The sequence below is a fragment of the Corythoichthys intestinalis genome, chromosome 12 (genome assembly GCF_030265065.1).
Source record: "Corythoichthys intestinalis isolate RoL2023-P3 chromosome 12, ASM3026506v1, whole genome shotgun sequence".
NCBI classification, from domain to species: Eukaryota; Metazoa; Chordata; class Actinopteri; order Syngnathiformes; family Syngnathidae; genus Corythoichthys; species Corythoichthys intestinalis.
In genome coordinates this window covers 28,236,064-28,255,200 of record NC_080406.1, presented here as the reverse complement: position 1 = coordinate 28,255,200, position 19,137 = coordinate 28,236,064, and the positions used below count along the sequence as shown (strand labels likewise).

At 38.2% G+C, this 19,137-nt stretch overlaps 1 protein-coding gene across 1 annotated transcript in view; it reads left to right on the top strand.

Moving 5' to 3' along the window:
• wdr75 (WD repeat domain 75) overlaps nt 1-19,137 on the top strand; it is a 22,806-nt gene extending 3,669 nt beyond the window's left edge. The window contains exons 4-22 of the mRNA XM_057852471.1: nt 235-300; nt 703-793; nt 1,031-1,155; nt 2,809-2,879; nt 2,971-3,087; nt 3,182-3,270; nt 3,360-3,518; nt 3,798-3,857; nt 3,954-4,069; nt 4,148-4,323; nt 4,463-4,626; nt 4,935-5,115; nt 6,707-6,801; nt 6,884-6,979; nt 10,410-10,579; nt 10,647-10,706; nt 11,496-11,642; nt 11,728-11,819; nt 16,387-19,137. Coding sequence (XP_057708454.1) covers nt 235-300; nt 703-793; nt 1,031-1,155; nt 2,809-2,879; nt 2,971-3,087; nt 3,182-3,270; nt 3,360-3,518; nt 3,798-3,857; nt 3,954-4,069; nt 4,148-4,323; nt 4,463-4,626; nt 4,935-5,115; nt 6,707-6,801; nt 6,884-6,979; nt 10,410-10,579; nt 10,647-10,706; nt 11,496-11,642; nt 11,728-11,819; nt 16,387-16,612 — 2,301 coding nt within the window. The 3' untranslated portion in view covers nt 16,613-19,137. The remainder of the gene's footprint in view (nt 1-234; nt 301-702; nt 794-1,030; nt 1,156-2,808; nt 2,880-2,970; nt 3,088-3,181; nt 3,271-3,359; nt 3,519-3,797; nt 3,858-3,953; nt 4,070-4,147; nt 4,324-4,462; nt 4,627-4,934; nt 5,116-6,706; nt 6,802-6,883; nt 6,980-10,409; nt 10,580-10,646; nt 10,707-11,495; nt 11,643-11,727; nt 11,820-16,386) is intronic.

Genomic DNA, 19,137 nt, shown 5'->3' with positions numbered 1-19,137 from the left:
TTAATATTCAGGGCATTACTTCTCATAAGAAAAGGATGTTATTTGCTTTTTTTTTTTTTTTTTTGCGTATTCAAACTTTTTAACTTCAAAATGTGAAATGAGCCATTTCTATTGGATATATGGAATGTACTAAAGCAGAAATGCAGCTGCACCACAGCATAACATGAGGACTAAGTCCTTTTTTTTTAACATATTGCTAATTATGCATTACAGTTGTGACTTTTGTTGTTGCAGGTCTATTCCTCTTCTCTAGATGGCACTGTTAGACTTTGGGATTTTACAGATGGTATCCTAATAAAGGTGATTTTTTTTCCCCCCTCATTAGTTCTGGAGTATTTATCAATGAATGCATCATTTATTTGATGTAGCCTACACATTTTGACAAACCTTTAACTGAAAATGAACAGGACGTTGTCCATATTATTGTGTAAAATTTAATTAGTGTGCTGTGTGAGACATGAGAAAAAGAAATCCACAGCACCAGTTTCACTGAGCTCCATGAAATTTTGTGGACATGTCTACAAAATTGCAAATAAAGGCACAAGGACCTATTGGCGAAAATGAATAGGAAGTCGGCCATTGGGAATTTTTTTGTTTAACCATTCATTCTTCTGGAAAAATTTAAGCCTACTACATTTTTCAAAGAGCACTAATAGCAACATAACTGTCCCAAAATTTCAACTGATTTGTGATCTCTTCTAGTCTTACGTTGTTGAGCATCAGATATACGCCATCTATGCCTCAGCAGACCACAAAGGAGTCATCTTTGTTGTCACCCCTGACCAAAGAAATGGTAGGTGATTCTTCAGATGCACAAATTCCATTTAAGGTGCGTGAGAGAACACACAAGTGAGCATTCTGTGTAGATTTCTGGGAAACAGTTTATTTTAGTTTTTTAAATGTTTTCCCCCCCCGTAATTAAACACTACTAGGGAGTGCCAGAGACAAGTCAATGTGACAGAGTGGCCTTTTCGCTGTATGTGAAGGGGGAAAGGAGGTAAAAGGTCAAATTTTGTTTGTGTGTTCATAGGTTCTTTCCAGCTAGTGGCGCTACATCTACCTCAGAGTGGTGATCAGCTGGTAGTGGGCCTAGAACTTTCAGTTGTGCTCCAAGATGTCTGCGCTTCTCCGGAATCTATTGCATTCGGCAGAGGGGTGTGTATGCCACTACATATTGTTACATGATAGTAACTACTGTATGACTTGCTTCAATACTATAGGGTAGATCAGGCCTCCTCGGGTCAAACTTCTTTAACCCTGTGTTTATTACAGTCACTGGCAATGAATAATATGTGGTGTTATTTTGAAAATAATATAGCTCCTTAAAGCAATAGAGAACACTTATTATAAACGACCTTCATGTAAAATACGGTTGCACAAAATATTTAAGTATTGTGCATTCCTTAGACGTCTGATAATGGAGAAAATTATGTTTAAACAATAAAAATGACACTGCTTATAAGCCCAGCTATTATTGAATAAGAAGTCAGGTATGCAATGCATAAGTACATAAACACTTATTCACAACGGTTAAAAAGTAGCTAAGAAAGTAGGCAAACACTCTTTATAGTTTCTGCACCTGTGCAGTCTCTTTTTCTTACTTCTGAGTCAGACAAAGCTTGCTTCACTTCCTAGTTCCATAAAAGCGTGTTTCGGCCATTGACAGGCACAGCTCAGTGGGTAGCCAATTTGTGCCGTGTAGATGGAACAATCTTAGGCTAAGTTCATACTACAGGTCTTAATGCACAAATCCAATTTTTTGTCATATCCGTTTTTTTGGCGTGCCCGTTCAGACTGCCTTTGTCCTTTGAGACCATTCAAGTATTATGCATGTGCACCAATTCGCAGTCCGACACTCACTGAGCAAAAAGACCCGCATGCGCAGAAGCATCAAAACAAATGACACACATGTCATCTGTCATTCCAGGCATATATTTTGCTTTTCAAAAGGAGGACACAAATAACAAACATACATAATCCCCGGTTAGGCGTATAGTCAAAGTTTATATGGATCGATAGCATGCACGCACTGTCCGTGCATGTCACACACACATACGGGCAGTTTGCCCCGCTCTTGACCGTATAGGCAATGGTAAAATATTGCTCACATAGAGCGGAGAGACAACCGATCATTCTCAGGCTTATCCTCAACCCATTTTTATTTTTTATGACTGTTGTCAAGCCCGGCCATTCCCCAAAAAGCCGCGTTCACTTCAAGCTAGGCGCCAATAACGCACAGCTGAACCGCTACCGTAGCGCGTCTCTCGCTATTTGATGACGTAATTGCTGCATGAATTCCGATTTGGGAGACTGGCCAGTACAGACCGCCGCGACAGTCTGGAAAAATGTGGCCCAGATCGGATTTGAACCACATACGAAAGTGACCCTGATCGGATTTGAAATGGTCCAGTTCTATGCGACTTGTCACGTTCAAACCGTCAACTTAATGCCTGATTCGAGTCGGAAAAACACGAAAAAATCGGATTCCTGCATTAAGACCTGCAGTATGAACCTAGCCTTAGATACATCTATTTGATTAGCTAAAAAAGTGCTGTCATTTAAAAATGTCTGGCACCAGCTATTTTGATTACTTCCAGGAAATATTGGCTTTGTTTTCTCCACTATTACACATCGGATAATTAAAATTACCGGTATGCCTTTTCACTTTATTAAACAAGATTATTTGTGCTGGGATGTACTGTACAACTCAAGGTGTCTACACCTTTAATGGTTTGCTTACTAGTATAATATGTGTTCTATTGATCTGAAAATATTCAGCTTTGAAAATATGACTTTTCATCCTTACAGGGGGAGTATATTACTTCAGTCAAAGGTTTGCATTTGGTGGTCTATTTCTTCAGGAAGCACAAGGCATTCAAGTGAGATACAAAATAAATGTATTGTGTCCTGATGAATGTAGCTCTCTGGGTGGCGGCTACTAACTGACTGTCTTGGTTGGATTTTCAAAAGCTTTTCCCTGAAACAAGACAACAGGAAGGGAGGCAAGAACACATTCACCTGCGTCGCCTGTCACCCGAAGGATGACGTGATTTCCACCGGACATGAGGATGGAAAGATTCGCTTGTGGTGAGTTCCTTACAATTACATCAATTAGACAATTTCTGCATATTGGTTCTATATAGCTATTCTTTATATTTGTTTCTTATTGTTTATCTTCAAGGAGAAACTTCAACCAGAAGAAGGAGTACACATATTCTACATTACACTGGCACCACAATGCTGTCAGCTCGCTGTGCTTCACCCCTGAAGGTACACAACTTTTAATGTTTATTAAGTTGGAATGACACTATATTTAAATATTTAAAGTGAGGGTTGTTTTTTTTTGTCCCCATCACCAGGTACCAACCTGTTGAGCGGAGGTGTGGAGTCTGTGCTCGTCCAATGGCGATACGGTCAAGAGAGCCAAAAGGACTTTCTTCCCAGACTCGGTGGCGCAATCACACATGTCACCGTATCTCCCGATGGCTCGCTCTTCTGCACTTCGCATGTAGATAACAGTAAGACGTTTTGTTTTTTGTCTTTGGGGTGACCATTAACCTTTTTGTCATGTTGCAAGTCAAACCAGCCTGTTTAAAGGTGTAGAAAAAATACACGATTTTTTTTTTTAGCTGTGTTTCAATATCAAATCTGCATGTATTGTCTGTATGGATTGTTATAGTCAGCGGTTCACAGTGTCCATGGGTCATTTTGGGAGTACCAAACAGACGAACGTTCCGTGAGAGATGAGACTGAAGTGCTAAAAGCTGTGTTTAGCATCGTTTATTTTCTTCTTCCAGAAATCACAATTATCCAGAGCTGTGTAAAAGTGTCTGCTGTCATTCAGGGCCTTGTCCAAGGTGACTGTTACTCACAATAACTAATTTACAAAGTACAGCACTTCCAAAATAAAATTAGTAACAATGCCACACATCATCTTTTTTGCTCATGTGCAGGAGAAAGTGTCGCCACAGACTTGACTGTAGACCCTCGCAGCAAAGCGCTAGTGCTGAATGGGAAGCCAGGACACTTGCAGTTTTACTCCCTTCACCGAGATAAGCTGCTTTTTAATGTCAGTGTTCTGAACGGTCACTTTATCGGAAGGTCACAGTTTTAATACTTGAATTGTCATGTTATTTCTTTCGTTTAGTTAGATATTGTGCAGCAGGAATACATACACGAGTTGGGATTGCAGCAGTTTGAGGTGGTGAAGGCTACTTTTGATGCCTCTGGAAAGCACCTGGCCACAGTTGAGGAAAGGAAACAGAAAGCGGCAGAGTGGGAGCTCAATTTGAAGTTGTGGAGATTTGACGAACAAACACAAAGGTATTTCTCCTTGATGCAAGTGATCATTTACTGCCACTTAGCTCCTCTTGGTTCAAATGGATTAAATGCCTATCACTAGCAACAGCAGAGTTCAAAAAGGGAGCATCAATGTCTAACTGTCCCTTTATCACCTACCAAGTTTTGTGCTGGACACAACCATCTCAGCCCCCCACGAGGATCGGATTACTACCATGTGCTTTGGTCCCACTGCCACAGACCACCATGCCACCACGCTGGTTTCAGCCAGCAAGGACGGACACTTCAAAGCCTGGCAGCAGACAGTGCCAACCACCCACACAGAAGGTGAGACAGAACATTCCACCACGCTTGGTTTCTGAGAAAGGGGCTGTAAACTAATGCCTCCATAACTTCTGCTTTTAAGTTGCTATTTAGTGTGTATGTGCTGTAGGAACACGTGATTTGGCAAAACATGTTTGAGACATTCTAAAGAGTCATTTTGACTCGACATATAACGAGGTGTTGAAACGAACAAATATTTTATCTTGAATTGTACATGACAAGAAAGTCATTCTGAATTGAATATTTGATTGCACACCTATGTCATCTGTAACATTTGAGATTCTCTCCTTCTCATGATGGGACTGATTTAGACGAGGGTCCGTCATGGGCATGCGACTTCGTGGGCTCTTATCACAGCCTGGCGCCTCAGTGTTGCAGCTTCTCGGCCGATGGCTCCCTGCTTGCCGTCAGCTTCCGGGAGGTAGTGACAGTGTGGAGCCCGGCCACTTGGGAGCTTCTAACTACTCTGTCCCAGCCACCGGGCAGTATCAGGTTAGTTAACAAAAAAATAAATACTTGTGTTTCCTATCTCAAAGGTGTAAAAAGATTGACCTTGTGAGTCTTCCAATGAATTGCAACTGCTTGCAGTTTGATTAACGGTGGTTTTATGTGGGAGTTGTACTAAGGATTTTTGCTTTGCCAGCAATGGTGTCATGGGAACCAGCGGAAGCTCCAGGACATTACTGGGCTCAACCATAAAGGTTCCCATTGAACTGATTTAGCTGAAAAAAGGTTAATTTGTTGCCTGCAATTTTTTTGTTTTTTTAAGAAAAAAACATGGCAATTGCTAGTGAACCCTTTCTCCCCATCTGAGGCGAAGCATTCAAAATGTATGTGTTCACTTTAGAGCTCTGCCTTACATTCTGCCCTTTGTATATACAGTACAAGCCTCAAGAAGTGAATTAATTGAACTAATTGGCTGCTATAAACAGTGCTAGAAGTCTATTCCATGGGAAAGACTGGCAGCAACTATTTGCTGCCAACCCTCACAGTCAAAATGGGTTTCAGGTTTAGCACCTTCAATGGTATTGAAATGTGAGCATTCACTGGCAGTCCTCCCAATTCAAATTAATTGAATGTCTATCTCCTCTAATGGCAGGAAATGCTATTTCTTTTTAACTTTTTACATTTTTTAGTCCAAAAGATGCTTTTTTTCTTTTTTTGGGGGGGTGGGGGGTTTAATAGCGTAAATTTAAAAAAAAAAGATCAAACGGTATTACTTCTGTTTATTTAAAATTTTCATTCATGAGGACGCCATGTCCTTATGAGGCTAAATTTTTACATTTGGCAAAAATAGTCACTTTCTCTATAAAGGTTTCAGCTCTTGGAAGTCCTGTAATAGGTTTAATTGACCCATTTAAAAAAGTGAATGTTTTTGATGGGGGGGGGGGCATGCAGTTGTGAAGCAATCTCTGAGGCTAAAACAGCATTGCACTCATTATTGATCAAAATGGTTAATATTGGAGCTTACAATGATATGCATGTTTCGGGTTCATTTTCTCTTTTCTGGTGCCTTTTTAGTATACAATCGAAAACCAACAATATATTTTACCCAGGAAGCTTATTGCTGTTCCACAGACACTAATGAAACAAAAAGGTTAAAAAATAAAATTTTTAAAAAAGTGTTTTCCACCCAAAAGGCTCAGCTAAGAGTTGCTGTGTCAGTGGGACGTACTACTTAGAGTACTGAAGGATAATTCTTTTTTATATATCAGCTGTTTTGACAGCTGCCCCACAGCACTGTCTTGTATAACTAGCGCCTGCCTATGGACTTGTTGAGTCAACTAAATTGCTTAACCTCAAACATCTCTTGAGTCTTTGAATAATGCTTAGCTCATCTGTTCCGCAATGAGGTCCAGGTTTGTGATCCAGAATGGGTCTAAAATGCAGATGCCTCCATGCGATAGCTGTTTTTTGGGAGGCTGGTTTAGTGGGTGTTCAAGCCATGCTGGCCTGTTCTAATTAGAAGTCTTCACATGGGGGTAAAGTAAGACTAATCCCATAAAATATGTGTGGCGCTGGCTCTTGACTCTCAAGTCACACACACAAAAAACTAAAGCAACTTTTTTTTTTCTTCTTCCAGGAATCTTTGTTTTGGCCAACTAAGCTGTTCCAAATACTTGCTGGGGACGACGGAGAAGAACCTGCTCTGCTGCTGGAATCTCCTCACCTGCTCTTGTAAACCTTTGTCATATTAAAAAGCACCCAATATGCATACTGTTTGTGTCTAATGGTCGTTTTGCTGTCCTCTTTGTTGTAGTGGAGTGGAGCACATCCATGGATGTCAGCCTGCTGCTACATGACCCGCTGTCTGAGAACATGGCAGCGTTCTGTAGTCAAGATGGATGTACTGACTGTAAGCTTTTGGATTACCCTTTTGAGATTTGTTAAACTGTTCATGTGATTGTATCAAGTGTCTGTATGGTAGCCCTGAAGGACTAATATCAGAAATAGACCATTTTTGTTTTAACCAAACTTTTTGTGGGGACTGCTTTCCATCTGCTTTGGTTACCTTAATCCTTTTCCAATCCCACTCATGACAGTATGAATTTTCTTTTGAACTATTAACACATGAGAATACTGTAAATGGCACAGAATATGTATGAACTGTTTACTCAATTTGATAGTTGATGAGCCACCTGAGTAAGATGTCCTTGAATATGTTTAGTTTGTCATTTAGTATAACGATTAACAGTCTCCTCAAGAAAGTAAATCGTAAATCTAGATTCTGGAGCATCAAGATAAGTGTTTATAATTTCTTTGACATTGTCACACCTTACATTGCACCCTAACATATGGTACTGTTGGTATGATAAAAGATTTTACAAGCATTGCATGAAAAAGTTCAAGACGGTTTGGATAAATGTCAAGCTTTGCAAATATCTTTATAACACTGACACACAGGTAAAACCATTCAAAAAATGAAAGGTGTGGTTATTGGCATCTTAATCTTTTGTTCAGTGGCGCCGAAACGTAAGTTGGCATTTTGTGTGGCTATTAAAAAAAAATTAAAAAGTTTAGATAAATCCTAGTCGCATTGACCTATAAAACAAAACAGGTGGTTTGGTTAAAAAAAAATGGCAAAACCCCATTTTTGAGGATAAAAGGGCATAGACTTCATTGACGGGACACAGGGTACGGGGCCGATTAATAGGGGGCCTATATGCGTCAAAGCTGACCGAGTGGAAACGCAAAGAGCTTTTTACGTTGAAAATTCTTGTGAATAAATGCTTAAATTCCTCAATTCTTTATAGATATGCACGTAAAACAGTCTCGATTCTTGGTTAAAAGCAAAAAAAAAACAAAAAACGTGCAGGTAGAATTTAAGTAAATATGTCGAATGTGCTGTTCGTCTTCAAGTCACACTGCGCCGCCGCCTGACCACAACAAAGAGCTTTTTATGTTTAAATTCTTCCTAAATCCCTCAGTTCTTTATAGATATGGACGTCAATTCTTGGTTAAAAGCCAGAGACTGTGCAGGACGTAAAACAGTGTCAATTTTAAAAGCAAAAGACCGTGCAGGTAGAATTTATTTTAAATAAATACGTCGAATCTGCTGTTCCTTTTCAAGTCACACCGGCGTCGCCTTACCACAACAAAGAGCTTTTTACGTTTAAATTCTTGGGAATAAATGCTTAAATCCGTGAATTCTTTATAGGTATGGACATAAAACCGTCTCGATTATTGGTTAAAAGCAAAAAAAAACGTGCAGGTAGCATTTATTGTACGTAAATTAGGGCTGTCAAAATTATCGCGTTAACGGGCGTTAATTAATTTTTTTAATTAATCACGTTAAAATATTTGACGCAATTAACGCAGATGCCCCGCTCAGACACATTTAAATGACGGTACAGTGAAACGCTCACTTGTTAATTGTGTTTTATGGAGTTTTGCCGCCCTCTGCTGGCGCTTGGGTGCGACTGATTTTATAGGCTTCAGCACCCATGAGCATTGTGTAAGTAATTATTGACATCAACAATGGCGGGTTTCTAGTTTATTTTTTGATTGAAAATTTTACAAATTTTATTAAAACGAAAACATTAAGAGGGGTTTTAATTAAAAAGAAAATCTAACTTGTACTAACATTTATCTTTTAAGAACTACAAGTCTTTCTATCCATGGATCGCTTTAACAGAATGTTAATAATGTTAATGCCATCTTGTTGATTTATTGTTATAATAAACAAATACAGTCCTTATGTACCGTATGTTGAATGTATATATCCATCTTGTCTTATATTTCCATTCCAACAATAATTTACAGAAAAATATGGCATACTTTATAGATGGTTTGAACTGCGATTATCTGCGATTAATTAATTAATTTTTAAGCTGTAATTGATTAAAAATTTTAATCGTTTGACAGACCTAACGTAAATATGTCGAAGGGTGATGCTAGTCAGTAGGAGTTAATTTCTCCCATTAATTTTTTTTTTTCACAACGTTTCAAAATGCATGCATGGTACGAAAAATATAATAATTACCTTGAATCCTTGAACAAATCACTCCTGAGACAATCCTTCCTGTTGGTATGCGGTACAGCTTTCATACTTTTTCAACTAAATCCGGCGTAACATATGCTACGTGCATGTGTTTTTGAATAGCTCCTCTCGATGTGGGCGGCCCCCCTGCTTGAAGGAGAAGCGCAGTACGTGACCGAAGTGACATGTCAATACTATTATGAAGTCTTTTGAAAAGTGAGAGAGAAGTTGTAAAACAACATGCCAAAAACAATGCTATAAACTATGTAAAATACAATTAATATATATATTTTTTTTAACTATAAGGGCTGCTTGGCTATAAGCCTCACCCACCACATTTTACAAGAAAACTTTGTTTATAAGACTCACTGAACTATAAGTCACAGGTTTCCACATTGTATTATAACATGTAGCCCATTAGCCTGTAAAAATAAATAACAATAGCCGTACTGGACTATAATCTTTCAGGCTCGGTGTGTTTGTCTGTGTGTGTGTGGGGCTGGGAAGTAGCGGCTTATAGTCTAAATGTATTTCTAAACTTTAGACCAGGTAATTTTGTCCTGCACCATTTATGTGGGGTAAAAATGGTAGAAACTTTTTTTTGTTATTTGCAATTTTATGAAATTATATAAAGAATGAAATGACAAGGAAGATGGTTTATTCAAAAAAAAAAAAAAAAAGAAAAAATGAAAACCCAGATGTTCTATCCGAAATGTTTTCACATAGAGGAAAAAAACAACTTATGAACGGGTATGTTTGACCAGCAAAATAACATTAGGGTTAAATACAGGGTATCAACGGGGTCTTAAAAAATTTGGAAAAAGTCTTAAAGCCAATCATTTGGATTTAAGGCCTTAAAATTTCTAAAATTCTCCTAAAATCTCAAAGTCTTGAATACAATTTTGAAAAGTCTTAAAAATCCATTGAATTGACTTTACTACTACAGTACTACTACTACTACTAGTAGTACTTGGTGCTCCTTTGTATCACAGTTGGTAAGAGGTAGGAATAAATTCATATACGTTGCCTGTATTTCCAGGCTTCCAATTTTCCTTTAACTCTTTAGTACATTTTTTGCCGGTATCGACGTGAAATGGGTCTTAAATTTGATTCATTATGGTCTTAAAGTCTTTAAAAGTCTTAAATTTGACTTGTTGAACCCTGCAGAGACCCTGTAAATTGTCTCATTTGACAGTATTAAAATTGGGAGTGAATCAATTTCCGGTCTAGGTTTTCCTCATGCTGCTGTTTTGAATGTAGATCGTTGCCACTCAGGTTAATGTCAACATTTCCTTTTTCTGCCCAGTGTTTGTGTTTAAGCCCTGTGAGCCACGTCCACTGTTTTGCCAAAAGGCTGTGTGTCCAGGAAAAGTCACCCGGGCTGTCTTCTCTCCAAGGGAAGCCATGCAGGAAAGCTGCGATGAGAGCTGCCAGTGGCTCAACCGATCCCAGCTGTATTTCCTGAGCCAGCACATGGTAGGTCAAAACTCGACTCTTAAGCGCAAGATTGTTCTTAACACGACACAAATTCCTTCCTGTGCAGGAACTTAAGACGTTTATCACAAAGGCTGAGGAGAAGCGACTGATGGGTTCTAATAAACAGGTAAACGAGTTGATACGGTGTTTAATGATCACGGTAACATTTTTGTAAACATCCATGTCCTTTTGGCCCGTCTTTGTTTTCACTGTATTTTATGACTGAACAGCGTTGCATGAACTCTTCTGTTTATTTGGATTAAAAATGTAATCGGTCATTGTGATCTGCTGCATGTTTTTCCATCACAAAATAAATGCATAAATACAAATAAATTTATGCTGTTTAAAAAAAAAAAAAAAAAATTTAAAAGGGGTTTTAATGACTCAGAAAGAAAAGATTAAATGTTGATTGACTATTTAGTTTTTTTTTTAGTTTAACATGCAATTAGAAAAATGATCCATGAACAATTATTTATTGGCAACCAAGAAGGAAAATTATTCTTCCATTTCATATTTTGTTTTTAATTTTCTTATATTAATTGGGAAAATAATATTTTACTAAATAATGCTGAATGATTTACTTAACGTTTTTTAATAGTTAAACATCAAAATTGACCCTTTTTTAAGAGATGAAGTCAAGAAATGGAAGTAACTTTTCTGTTTTTAATCAAATCTTTTAAAGATGTTCCAATACAATGGTACCTTAACTGAAAGAGATGAATTCATTCTGTAATCAAGCGCTTCACTCAATTTTACTCTGTCAACATCCCCTTTGAAATGAACCACAGAACGGTCAATGTGTTCCCGCAATGTTGATTAAACATTCACTGTCATATTGACCAATGAGCTGTTCTTGCTCCTTTCTTTTCACTCTCTCAATTGATATATTGATTGTGCACTTCCTACCCCTTTCTAGCTTGCCATCGACGACACCGTTGCCATGACGCCCTTCCACCTATTGCTAGGCCAACAACGGCAAGAAGTAGACAATCTTGGCCCTACAGACAATCCCGCCATGGCAGAGAGGCTGCAGCTCCAGCAGAGCTCTGCTGCTATTAAGGAGGTGGGGGTTTTGATCAGGAATTGGGGATTGCCAGTATAAAAATGTTATTTAAAGTTTCTTTGTATTCCCCATCTTTTGTTGATAGCTTCTGCAGACGCCCGCACACGTCCTCCCTTCTGCCACTTTCCTCTGCTCCATGTTTGTACAGTCATTGCTCATCTCCGTCACAGACTCAAGGTCAGTTCGCTTACTCAAAGCCTAGTTCTTTAATAGTTCATTGACATTTGACTTTCTCGGGCTATGACCAGTATTTTTTTTGTTTGTTTTTTTGTGAGCCCAAATTTAGTGAATTACTTTAAAGGGATCCATGGATAGAAAGACTTGTAGATTTTAAAAGTTAAACGTTATTATGAGTTAAAATAATTCGATACGAAAACCCCTCTTGATGTTTTCGTTTTTGTACAATTTGTCAAATTAGTCTACCTAGTAGGTTGCTCTTGTTGTGACGTCACATGGTTACGCTGCTGGGCTTACAGAGTATGACTCTTGCACAGGGGTGGGCAAACTATTCCACAAAGGGCCGCAGTGAGTGCGGGTTTTTGTTCATACCCATCATGAGGACAGCATTTCACCAATCTGGTTTCCTATGATTGCAATCAGTTGATTGCAGTCAGATGCTTCTTGTTTCCACTGAAACCTCATTGGTTAAACTGTCTGTGCTGAATCAGTTGGAACAAAGACCAGGACCCACTGCAGCCCTCGAGGACCGGTTTGCCCACCCCTGCTCTAGCAACATAAACATGTCATCTATTCAACCCTTTCAATTTGAACCGGAGAGTAACATTAATGAGCATGATAGCACTGTCGATATTTCACAAAATGAGCAGCAAAAGCAAAATGAACAGGAAAGACTGGATGAGAGTATGACAAAACCGATGTTCTGCCAAAATATGCTACACCGGTGAAACATCCTAAAAGAGGCAAATTTGACACCTAAAGTACTACCGTGGGCTGTCAGCTTGTTTTGTTTCGATGCATACAGACAGAACATAAAGATGCTTAAACATAGTTATTAGGGTTGTTCCGATCATGTTTTTTTGCTCCTGATTGTTTTAGTTTGAGTATCTGCCGATCCCGATATTTCCCGATCCGATTGCATTTTTTTGCTCCCGATTCAATTCCAATCATTCCCGATCATTTTTCCCGATCATATACATTTTGGCAATGCATTAAGAAAAAAATGAATAAAACTATAAAAATATATACAGTACATTCAACAGTACTGTATTTGTTTATTATGACAATAAATCCTCAAGATGACATTATTACCATTCTTTCTGTGAGAGGGATCCACGGATAGAAAGACTTGACTTTGTATATTGTGACTAAATATTGCCATCTAGTGTATTTGTTGAGCTTTCAGTAAATGATACTGTAGCCATGCCCAAATGCATGATGGGAAGTGGAACCATGACTGTGCGTAGTGCTACCAATTGATATATCTTCTCTGCGTTGGGAAATAACATAAGGTGAAATAGTCCCAGGAATTTATGAGTGGAAGGGAAAAATTAAGGCATATGTGACAGCTGTCTGGCAAAAAATTTGGGAGAGTGACACCAGGGGGCGTCATTACTTTGCTATCAATCCATCTGTCAAATTTACTCCGGTGTATATCGGTAAAGAAAGGAAATATGCCGTCATGTTAACGCGTCTAAGATTGGGTCACTGTGGACTAGCTTGGGATCTGGCCAAGATAGGTAAACATCCTGATGGTAAATGTGTGCACTGCAAACAATATCAAACGGTGAAACATGTGCTGATGGAGTGTCCGCTATATAGTGAGCAGCGACGGGAGCTTTTTGGAAAAAGAGGGCCGGTGCCGCATGGCACTGTGACTATGAACGAGCTGTTGTGTCCCGCGGTGGGACAGGATGGAATGATAAGAGCTTTGGCGGATTTTTTCGCCGCCTCCGGGCTGAGATGGACATAGAGGTCATTACGTGATTTGGCCACATTGGGTAAGGCAGCAATGTGCCAATAGGCATCGAGTCTGCCGGAAATCAACGGAAGAAGAAGAAGAAGAAATAACATAAGGTGTTAAGAAAAAGATCAATTGCTACCTTGCTTCCCCACATTGCTTTCCATGATATATCTAATCATAGGGAGAGGGATTGTAAGGCTTTAGCCAATTAAAAATTGGCTCCAAAGGCTGCCAAAATTCACTCTACTCATATTATGCTGCCTTTTATCACTCTATATAGGTAGAACAGCGCCATTACAGATTGAGCGCGACAATGCGTGAGTGGGTCGTGCAGCGCATGCATTAATTGCGTTAAATATTTTAATGTGATACATTTTTTAAAAAATGAATTACCGCCGTTATTGGGCTAAATTTGATAACCCTACCTTAAGCCTAAACTAAAGACTCTGGATGAGTTTAACATATTATGTCTGTAGCGTTAAATACAATTAGAAAACGATTTAATTAAAAAAAATATATATATATATTAACCCTTTAACACCTAAGCCTATTTTGGCCGAATTTGCATGCATTTGATGTTGCCTTTATATTTCAAAGAAAAAATTGTTTACAATGGCCAAATTGGGTCCCTTTTTTCAGGACACCTTGAACTTCATGTCCAAACTGTTGTTTTCTTCATTGACCAATTTTAATCCACATTTTGGACCCAAAAAGACAAAAAAAAAAAACAAAATCTTTTTTCAAAATTTGTAATGTTGGCGTCCCACTGACAACCAAACATGCTCGACCAACCGTTTTGAAGCTTGATCATATTTATTCAACGTGTTATGATAAACATTCAATAGAAAAAAATAAGATTGAATAGTTTTATGTTTGACAATTCAACACAAACAGCAGGTATGGTTATAAGCGTTTTTGGCCTTTACACATACTATGGTCAAAACAGGTTATATTCAGTGCAAAATAGTGAGAAAAAAAATTATATATATCATCTAACACAAAAAGGGTTTGGAGGATATCTCTTTGTGAAGTTAGGTGTTGTACCCATCACCTTATCAAAAGTATATACGTACATGCAATCAAGCTTCTCGAACACACCTCTACATAAAAATTGAAAAGATTATAGTAAAGAAAAAAAATATACAGTGGGGAGAACATGTATTTGATACACTGCCAGTGTATCAAATACTTGTTCTCCCCACTGTATAACATTGAAAAAAAGTATTCTAAAAAATATTGACAAGTAGTTCAGTTCAATTCAAAATGTGCAGGCATGCAACCCAATAAAGTTTTTATTTTTTTATTGAACAGGTCACGGAGCTGCGTCACACACAACGTCACACAGCCTACTCTTTCGCCGTTTGCATGCTGCCGTCACTCCTATTCGTCGAGACGCCGACTCATGCAAAGAAAAAGACGACAAATACGGCTCATCTTCCTCCTTGAGTTAATGAAATAATGCATTAGCTTGCGCTAAATGTAGTTTTATATTCATTCTGCACGTTTCAAAGTCGCTCGCTCAAACCAACCAGGCTTTGCTTGCGTCGCATGCCTCCCTTTCATTAGTTAGCGCCTCACTCGGAAATTTATTAAAAATGATCACATTCGGTTCGTCCTTCTTGACATCAGAACGGCTCTTGGGATATGTAGTCTTTTGTGCTGCTTTCGGTTTTGAAAAAGGACAAGAAATGATGGAAATATGGAGACAGATACATGGTCCATGCAGCGTTTGAATGCATATTTATGAGTGCAATAAAACTATAAAACTCAAATGACATTATCTCCCGTATTTCGTGGTCGATTGACTTCAAATAAAAACTGGTGTGGACATCAACTTCCGCACTTTCAAATGAGACCAACCAGCGGCATGTGGGTGACGTAATTACAGCGTGACGAAGCTTCAAAGACGATATGCGTAAACGCGTCGCTGCCGACACGTTTGGTGTTAAAGGGTTAAAAAAAAAGGCATGGCCGATATTTTTTTGCCGATTCCGATACTTTGAAAATGACGTGATCGGACCCGATCGATCGGCATCCCGATCGGGTCCGACATCTCTAATAGTAATATCAAATAAGTGTGGTTTGCATGCGCTATGTGACTAATGTGGTTAACATATCAACAATCTGCTTTAACGCTACCACAAGAAAACACGTTTCAAAGTATTAGAGGGAATCACATGCAAAAAGTATTTTGAGGCAATGAAAAGGTAACAAAAGACTCAATAAAAACACAAATAACAAGTACTCATCGCTTTGAACCAATGAGGGCGATGTTTTGGAAGTTATGCAGCGAAGAAGGAATTGCAGAAGACCTGTAGTGTTCATCTAGTGAGTGACAAACTACGTCATCACCAAAAGCATCCATAAAACATGGCGCCCTACATAGGTCAAAACATGTACTAAATATTATATATTTTTAAATCAATATTTTATGTGTTACAACATATTTTAGTAAAAGACAATGATTGTGGCTTATTAGAGCCTACAAGTCTGTAAGTCCGAGGTTCCCTTTAACACATTCACTGTCACTATTGGGTATATAATACAAAAGTTCACTGCCATTGATGATTCGTTGAAAACATTTTTCAACACAGATGGAATTTGGGTCTGATTGTGCTCCACTATAAATTTTAAGTTTGAAAAAAAACTTTACTGATGCATCCATTAGATATCTGGTTTTGTTAGTTAAATAACAGCTAAGCCTTGCAGTGGTTGTTTTTGCTGATATCACTTATGAAATTGCACAGGCAGACAAATTGAGAAATTATTGTTTTTCTTATTGAGTCACGTTGAAGCCCTTTTCATTGTTTTCCTGCCCTTTAGTAAACCAAAACACACAGAGGAGGAAATGGAGAGCGAGAAAGAGGAAGAGGGGTCGTCCGATGAGGAGGAAATGGAAACTGGCGCCGTAATGGCCAAGCGACTGGCACTTGAAGAAGGCAAGACGGCCGGACCAGCAGCCCCTGCGTTAACGCGAACGCAGGCTAGAGAACTGAAGAGAGTGAAAAAACTGGAACGCAGCTGGCTGAGCACTCTCCTGGACTGCTAAGCTAAAACATGAGAAATTCAAGTTGAGAACTTGTCATTTTTATCCGGATATTTTAGTAAAAAATGTATCACTCATTGCCACAACGACTGTGCTGAAAACTCTCTCTTGCTATTGGAATGTTTTGGCAATGACGATTAGTGAAATGTTTGAAAATTCAATGGAAGGGGCCATCTATTCAGTGTTATGTACTGTAGGCCTGTCACACAAAGGTTTTAGAATGATAGTTTCCCAGAAACTTGTGATGAGTGCAATTTTCCCCTATTTGCATATTTCAGCATCTAAATCAACAGACATTTTAAGGTCATAAAAATTTTGATTTAGCAATTTAACTCATTAGCTGACATTGAAGGAGATGTCCTATCCATTTGAACTAGGAGGTATGGCAGCAAAGAACGAATGTAGTTCAAATGCATTGAGTGTATTACTAGGTGCAAACTAATTTGCAGCGGAAGGCTGAAGAGAGCTACGTGATGTCTAGCATTGTCAATGGCACTAAAAGACTTAAAGAGGCATCTACATGAAATATTAGTCATAGCAATACTGGCCCTGTACTCACTTGGGCCAGATTGGTGCCAAAATATGCAGTATCGCATATCTTTATTCTCCACAGAAACAAGCAAACATGAGCCAGTTGGCTCACTGAGAACTGAGCAAAGTGATTGAATACAGTAACAGATAACACCCTGAAAAACTATTGTTGGCCATTTTATATATCAGCGGTTGATATAGTAATGATTGTGGTAGGCCTAATGTACTGTATATAATGTGTTGTTCACAATAGTGTCATTCTGTCCTACTTTGAACATTAAGTAAAAATTGGCATTTATTATTTTGCTTAAAAAAATGTTGTGGATAGTGCCTTTTTAGAAAAATGTATCATGGCATAGCGCTTCTTAGGAAAGTGCAACATAATAGTTTGTCCTCTTTTGGGGGGGGGTATAAAGTTCCTGATCCTGAGCCATCAGTTGAGAATTACTACTCTTGTGTCCGGGAAAATAAAAACCCTGATCAATCATCATCAAAATGTTTGTAGGCACATTGGGCACAATGACGATTTTTTTTTTTTTTTTTTTTTGTCCCTATGGATGCTAAACCTTACAGGAAAAATTATCACTACGGTGGACATAATTTTATTCAAAAGTTGTCATGAACTTATTCACTGCCAGCCCAGGTTCAGAGTATGCGTTGTGGTAGTCATAGTAAAAAAAGGAAATTGATATTAAAAACCACTATTGATGGCAATGTACGTCTAATTTATTTCAAATGAGTGATCGCGTCCATCACCTCCCAGTTAAAATATATTGGACGTCTATTGCCTTCAATGACAGCCAAAGAGTTAAGTAACGTGACACACAAGATTTATAAAATAATGAAAGGGCAAAATACACACAGGCCATACTAATTTGAATTTCTTATTTGTTTTTAAATGTCGATTTCTTTTTAGTGTTTGAATTTGTTTTTATTTAGAAATATATTGTATTACTCATGGCTTGTTTTTTTTTTTTTTTTTTTTTTACACAAAAATGGATGCTTCAGTTAAAACAAATTTTTTTTTCATTGTTTATCACAAAATATGTGATAACACTAATACTGCAATTAAATGTCATATGAGGTCAGCAAAATATTGTCCTGTGGGCCACAAATGGCCCCTATCCATATGTAAGTAAAACATTTATGAAGAAAAAAAAAATCTAAATTTGTGTATGAAATAGTTAAGCGTTTCCTTTTGTGCGCCCTCTATGGACACTAGGGGTGTAACAATTGCTTTAAATGGATACATTGATGTGTTACATACAATCGAACAGAAATCGATCAAACTGCAAAATAGTGATCCCTCACTACTTTGCGCTTCAAACTTCGCGCCCACATTCCAACGTGGATTTTTTTTTCTATTAAAAAAATACAGATGAACTGTCCCGAGCCGATCGCATAGTCTCACTCTCGTTCCTTCCCTCCCTCTCTCTGTTCGTCAGGCACTGCTGGACTGCACTGCAGTTGCTTATTTAAGTTAACTATGTTGACGGATGTTTGTTTTTGATCTTGCCAGAGTCATGAACTTCAAAAGCGCTGCATGTGTCAATCATTGTTCATCGTTTAACTTGCTAAACAGTTGCTCTGGCAACTCATTGTAAGTGAGAGGATTTGAGTAGACTCCCTCAATGAAGCAATCAATAAAGCGTAGCGTTTTTCCACTACAGTTCTTTATTCTTGTTTAAAAATAATTCGGTGGGACAGAAACCTGTTTAAAACTTATAATTATCACATTTGAAGTGCTTAAAACCATTTATTAAAATATATGTATATATAGATTTTTTTAAATTATATTTTTGGGGGGAAAAAAGGGAAAAAAACCCATGTTTTATATGTAGCTGTTTCCAATGCTAAATATGAATAAATACATTGAACACACACACACACACAAAATTGGGGGTGTGCTAGTTTGCGGTTTTTCACGTATCGCGTCAGGTTCTGGTCCCCATTACCCGCGAAAAACGAGGGATCACTATAGAGTAATAACTTTTAGA